General features: G+C 45.6%; 1 protein-coding gene across 1 annotated transcript in view; it reads left to right on the top strand.

Annotated features, from left to right (window-relative positions):
- The window catches only part of LOC106805288 (protein ZGRF1-like), a 25,882-nt gene that overhangs the window by 2,606 nt on the left and 16,456 nt on the right, over window positions 1–6,820 (top strand). The window contains exons 3-9 of the mRNA XM_014806826.1: window positions 91–229; window positions 598–779; window positions 1,293–1,340; window positions 1,572–1,751; window positions 2,020–2,257; window positions 2,529–2,643; window positions 2,873–3,111. Coding sequence (XP_014662312.1) covers window positions 91–229; window positions 598–779; window positions 1,293–1,340; window positions 1,572–1,751; window positions 2,020–2,257; window positions 2,529–2,643; window positions 2,873–3,111 — 1,141 coding nt within the window. The remainder of the gene's footprint in view (window positions 1–90; window positions 230–597; window positions 780–1,292; window positions 1,341–1,571; window positions 1,752–2,019; window positions 2,258–2,528; window positions 2,644–2,872; window positions 3,112–6,820) is intronic.

The following is a 6,820-nucleotide window of genomic DNA, read 5'->3' as shown; positions in this document are numbered from 1 at the left end:
ATATAGAGAGAGAGAGAGATAGATAGATAGATAAATAGATAGATTAGATCGTATATGTTATCTATAATATTCTCATCTTATCGCACGTAGAGGGCCCTCTCTGGTGAGCTCTTCTTCCCAGGAAAAGCAGAGGTTGATGGACATGTGACGCCTACTCGACAAGTGAGCATCCCTGCCGCGTTTGGTTTCTGTGGTGACTACAAAACCGCGTTGTGCAGGGCTCTGAGAGGTGAGTGACTCGGTTAGTTAAAGTTAGTGAGTGTTGGACCAAACTTAAATTGGTGAAAGCAGTGTGTGCGGGACTGATTTAGTGTGATTCATCGATTTGTAATTAATGCCTTAATGCTAATCCCAAATACGAATAGACAGTGATGACGAGAATATGCAGCAAGATTAGAATGATGTCAGCATTCAATCATTCTTGGCAGTTATGCATGTCCGATACTCTTTTCTGCCTAAGAAAATACCATGCAGAGACAAAAGTCTAGTGTTCCTCCCAAGGGAAATGAAGAAAATGATGAAGATAAAGAATTAGATGAAGAAGACAAAAAAAGAAAAAGAACTGAAGTAACAGTAATGTCGGCTTCTTTCTTACAGAGCACCTGAATCTTGGTCTATTCGACCTGGCCAGGCTCTACCACAGCTGCATGGCCAACGTCGATGCATCCGGTTACTCACACTCACCAGCAGAGGGCAGCAGCGGCAGCAGCAAGAATCCCGTCTGCGCGCATGGCTTGCCTTCAAAACTCGTGCAAGTAAAAAAAGAAGGCAGCAATAAGGTAGATGCCTCAGTCCGTTTTTCTTTCTGTATTCCGTACTTTTCTGACTGCACTGGGTTTAATTAAGATATTTGATTCCTGCTATAAAACAAATTAAAATGTGGCATATGAGATCTAACGTCTAATGGAATTCGCAAATTACCTGGACTTCTTCAATAGGCAAACATGTGAAACATCATGATACCAGATAAAAGCATGATACAGTAATATCTTGCATTACAAAATTAATGCATTCAATAACGCTTTATAAAAGTGAAATCACATAAGGAGAAACACATTTTCCTATTTACTGAAGCATTTTGCAGAAATTTGCAGAAGCATTCCTTTGGAAAATGTTCGACTACACCTTCCATAATACAAGCACAACTATGAATACAACTAAACTGTTTCTGTTAAATCTGTCAAGCCTATTTTAATTTTAGGTATGTAAAAATGCAAAAAGAACGTTGCAGTGATGCCTTTTCACACTACCCCTTCAAAGTAGCATTTCACAGCCTATCTTTATATTTTCAGGGTCGGTTTTTCTATGCTTGCAGTAACAGCCGGGACACCCAGTGCCAGGTATTAACAGTTAGTTCAGCCATCATATTTATCACTGTCATTCTTGTGTCCCACCTCCTAATTTCGTTCTTATGACTGCCCTTGTAAAAAATAGTAGTTGTTTGGTCAATAGATTTATAGCAACACATGTAGAAAGGCATAACACAAAGTAACTTATTAAGTCACTATTTCCTAGATATAAGTCATCCCCTCACAGTATTTTTCCTCTCGCTATTTGGCTTTGTTCTTCAGTATTTTCAGTGGGCTGGCGAAGCGTCTAGTGCCGGTGGTGCCATCTCTAGAGTGAGAATGGAATCGTCAGGAGAGATCGAGGTTTACTGTAGGACACAAGGTGTTTCCCTGTACTGCGGCTGTCTCCTATACCGGAAGTCCTCGATGGAGAATCGGATGACCCGGAAAAGAAATTTCCAGGTCAGGAGATTCACCATTCAGCGATCGCTGGCATGCACATGCGTCTTTATTCCTCTCGATAGAAAAAATTGGTTAATTAAATATTTGTAAGCTGTTCCACTCACGTATACACAAGGTACATTAAGGTGCGCATTGAGCTAAAGTTGAATATTATAGCAATCGATTAGAATTTTTGAGAATTATTTCTTTATACTATTTCTGGCGAGTACTGTGCGAAATCATCAAATTCAATTAGTTTTATCAAAATTTCTTTATCGTTGCAATAAAGAACGAGGATGGAGGAGGAGGAGCAAGCCACGCGCGATCTCGGCTCTTTCTGCGGCTCACCAGGAAGGAGGCATCCTCTTCGTACAGCAAGGATGACCTCTGGATAGTTGGGAAGACGCTGCACTTCTCCCCCGGGAGTGCCTTCCTTGCCCGGAGTGTCTTCTACGGGCCAACCTCCGGCTGTGAACTCGAGATTGACCCCATCAGTGGTTACTCACCCTCAAACTGGTCCAATAACAGTGTGTATACTTTGATTCAATAACCACATACATAGTATACCATTCTATAACAGCACATTGTCTTTGTTATTCTATATATATGTATATATTGGTGGAGTTATATGATGTGTTATTATATATATATATATATATATAGAATATAAATCACCACTGATGCCTGTGCATAATGGCATTCCGTAACTGTATACATATCATATCAGGGTAGCTGTGCATATCATGCTCTTATAAAGGTATAGTACGTACTACAGGTGATGGTGTGTGAATGTTTCAGTGTCCGTGCATGTGATACACTCCAGCAACGCATCCACCGAGATGGCGTGCCTGCGGAACATACAGGACAACGTGTCGCTAGCCACCATGCCAGTGCTGCCCTCTATACTTAACAGGTTGGTGCTTTCTTTTTAACTCACTTTGGTTTCGTTGAACAGATATTGCACATTGAATATTTCCACGTGTAGTTGTAAACCCAAATGTATTTACCTGTCAACTATATAATATAATATGTCAGTACCATCACGATGATATAATTTCTGTTTGATATTAGATCCCCCCCCCTCCATAATCATAGATTTCTTGTTATTGTAAAGTGGCACTGTTTGTGTTGTCCTGGAATAGTGGGGATGAACTCGCAACCTCAATGGGTTCCAAGCAGCGGAGATCCAGCTTCATACCTCCGTCCAGAACAGCGCCTTCTAGTGGTGCTTCTGGCCTTGACCTTCCCGACTCCGTGATGCGTGAGGTCGCGCAGAGGTTCATCGATAGCTACGGCCTTAATGACGACCAGGGGGCAGCACTGATGCAGATAGTGGGCATGCTGGGAAGCGAAGCGACCAGCTCTGTGTGTCTTATTCACGGTACGTTGGGGGTGAGCCAGTGCTAAAGCATTTCTGTGTGTATGTGTGAGAGCCATTACAAGCGACTCGTTATCGCCCAAAGAGCTCTCTTGCATACTTGCGAATACGATTAATAATAAATCGGCCACACCGCCCCCCGACTGTGATGGACAGTGAGGCTGGGCGCAGAGGTTCATCGATAGCTACGGCCTTATAATGACGACCAGGGATCGCCGGACGCGCACATGATGCAGATAGTGGGCATTGCTGGGAAGCGAACAACCAGCTCTGTGTGTGCCTTATTGGCCTAGCGGTAAACGTGTGTGGGGGGGGGGTGAGCCTGTGCTAAAGCATTTCCTGTCGTGTGTGTGTGTGGCGTGCGGCGTCGTGGGGGGGGACAGATTTAAAGGAGATGGCGATTCGCCGTACTGCTGCTCAGGGTAGATCAATTAACTTTTGAACACGGGAGTCCAACGGCACTCCTACGCCCTCAAAAAAAGAGGAGTCCGTCGGTCTAAGGTTTCAAAATTAAAGATATTAACAATATATTATATTTACAACAACATGTGCTTATATTCTAAGATTCATGCAGTAAGCACATCTGCCAAATTTTCTTTGGCATAACTGAAAAAATACAGTTCATTCTGGCGAGGCCGTCTCGGAAGAACTAGTTAGTATAGAAAGGAATTTTCAGGAGAGTCACACGGACTCCTGCATTATGTCAAACTCAAGGGATCCGGCAGTAAATCGGGGAGTATGTTGCACTGCTCGGACTGCGACCGTTAATTCGCGCTCCGTGCCTCTGATATGGCGACGTTGTTGTGTCGTAAATGACCGCACTGCAGGTGTGATTTGGTGCTGGTAAGAGTTCCTACTGTCCGTGGCGTCCCTGCTACTGAATGAACTCTTCACGCTTGGCAGCGCTTGTACAACTGGAAGACTCCTCGTCTCTATCGATTGACCAACGTCGGCTGTAGATCGTATACCTGCTAGGGTGAGGGTCGGGCCAGTGAAAAAATACCCGGGGCTCGGGGCGATTTCAGCCCCCGAAATGCCATAAGATGAGCAGACCCCTTAAATGTTGCATAGAGTCGAATGCAAACCAAATTTTCTAGAGATGCTATTTTCATGACGCGAGCTTGAAAAGTACCCGCCGCGAAAAAATTAATTTTAATTTTTTCCCTGTGAGATCGCTGTAATGTTGTATCCTGCTAGGTGAGTCGCTGTATAGTTGTACTCCCTGCTAGGTCGAGTCGCTGTATGTGTATCCTGGCTAGGTGTAGTCGCTGTAATCGTGTAACCTGCAGGGTGAGTAGCTGTATGTGCTATCCTGCTAGGGTGAGTGCTTGTACTGTTGTATCCTGCTGCTAGGTGAGTCTGGTATGTTGTATCCTGCTAGGTGGTGATTCGCTGTATGTTTGTATCCTGCTAGGGTGAAGTCGCTGTATGCGGTTGCATCCCCTGCTGCTCAGGGTAGCTGAGTGACTGCTGTAGGTGATCGCTCTAGTTAATCCTGCTGGGATCAGTGTTGTTAGCCTGCTGGTGTAGTCGCTGTATGTTGTATCGCTGCTAGGGTGAGCGCTGTATGTTGTATCCTGCTAGGGCTGAGTCGTGCTGTATGTTGTAATCCCTGCTAGGGTGATCGGCTGTATGTTGTATCCTGTAGGGTGAGTTTTGCTTGTATGTTGTAGTTACTCTGCTAAGGGTGAGCTTCGCTGATATATTGTATCTGCTACGAGCCTGAGTCCTGCTAGGGTGAGTCGCTGTATGTTGTATCTGCTGCTAGGGTGACGCGTGTATGTTTGATCCTGCTAGGCGTGAGTCGCTGTAAATCGTTGTATCCTGCGCTAGGGGAGTCGGCTGTATGTTGTAATCCTGTGCTAGGGTTGAGTCGCTGTATGTTGTACCTGCTAGGGTGAGTCCGCTGTATGTTGTATCCGCTTGGGACACTGTAGTTTGTCCTCGCAGGGTGAGTCCATGTATGTTGTATCCGTGCTAGGCGTGAGTCCGGCTGTATGTTGTATCCTGCTAGGTGAGTCGCTGTTGTTGTATCCTGCTAGGTGAGTCGCTGTAATGTTGTATCCTTGCTAGGGTGAGTCGCTGTATGTTGTATCCTGCTAGGGTGAGTCGGCTGTATGTTGTATCCTGCTATGGGTGAAGTCGCTGTATGTTGTATCCTGCTGGCTAGGGTGAGGTACGCTGTATGTTGTATCCTGCTGCTAGGGTGAGTCGCTGTATGTTGTATCGCTGCTAGGGTGAGTCGCTGTATATGTTGTATCCTGCTAGGGTGAGTCGCTGTATTTGTATCCTGCTAGGGTGAGTCGCTGATGTTGTATCCTGCTAGGGTGAGTCGCTGTATGTTGTAATCCTGCTAGGGTGAGTCGCATGTATGTTGTATCCTGCTAGGGTGAGTCGCTGTATGTGCATGCCTGCTAGGGTGAGTCGCTGTATTTGTATCTGCTAGGGTGAGTCGCTGTAAGTTTAAATGCGAAAAATTTACGTAAATTTTTTTATGCATTTAATTTAGATTGAAAAACGTTGGACCGCAGTTTTCAATGTGATTGCAAGTGGAACAATTTTGATCTCTGAATTCCGAACGCCCAATTCCCAAGCGCCTAAACAGTGTGCTCAGTAGCGTGGCTCTGCGCAAAGTGCTGCATGTGTTATTTGTTTACCGATGTTATGAATCGCTCAGATGGGTGTGCTATAGAAAAATTCTTGCCATCATCTCTCAGGTTGAGTTTCACACTCGGCTTTGAAGATTTTGTTCGCGTCGGCAGCTCCGAAAGATGGCCAAGCCTCTGCTGCCTACAGTGTGATGGCGGCTCTGGTGGCGAGAATCAGCAACTACGAGAACTGCAAGAGATGCTCAAGGAGACTCTCATTCTCTTCGGAGAAGTTGTGAGTTTAACGTTGCTTGTTACTGCGACGACGGGTACACACATCAAACCTTTTCTCACTAGGCTCATTAATAAATACGCCACATTTGCTCACGTGCTATGTAGTAGAGGACATAACGTGCGGGTGCTTCTGTGTGTATGTGCAAATGATACTGTACTGTTACGACTTTTTTGTTCGTTATTCTTCGTGGTATGATTGCCTGCGATGGGTCCATATCCACCCCACATAAGGAACGAACGAATATAGGTATTATAACATTTTCACACACAACAATGATATTTTTACTCTTTGCACGAATGAACGTACATTCTCTAATTAATCCCTGTGTGCGTGCGCACGGTGTGCGTGTGTGTTGCAGCTACGTGAGGCGAAGCATTGAGGCGTGCGACTAGGTGTGAACCAGCAGCGACTGGGCAGGGTCAAGGTCGTCGGTGTCACCTGCGCTGCCTGCACGTTCCCCTGCATGGCAGCGATGAAGTTCGCGGTGAGTGAAAATCTTATTTGTATAGCCACAGGGAGAGCAGACAGACATCTAATATGTGTATGTGTGTGTGTGTGTGTGTTGTGAGTGCGTGCGGTGCGTGCGTGCGTGCGTGCGTGCCGTGCGTGTGTGCGTGCGTGCGTGTGTGTTTGTGTGTGTGTGCATGTGTGTGTACGTACGTTAATTTCTGCATGCATGCATGCATGTGCGTGCGTACGTCTGTGTATGTTCATGTGTGTGTGAGTGCGAGCGTGTGTGTGTGTTTGTGCGTGTGTGCATGCGTGTCTACGTACGTTAATTTCTGCGTGCATGCATGCATGTGCGTGCGTATATACGTCTGTGTGTGTT

This window comes from Priapulus caudatus, unplaced genomic scaffold (genome assembly GCF_000485595.1).
Source record: "Priapulus caudatus unplaced genomic scaffold, Priapulus_caudatus-5.0.1 Scaffold108, whole genome shotgun sequence".
Lineage (NCBI taxonomy): Eukaryota > Metazoa > Priapulida > Priapulimorpha > Priapulimorphida > Priapulidae > Priapulus > Priapulus caudatus.
This window is presented reverse-complemented; position numbering and strand designations above follow the sequence as displayed.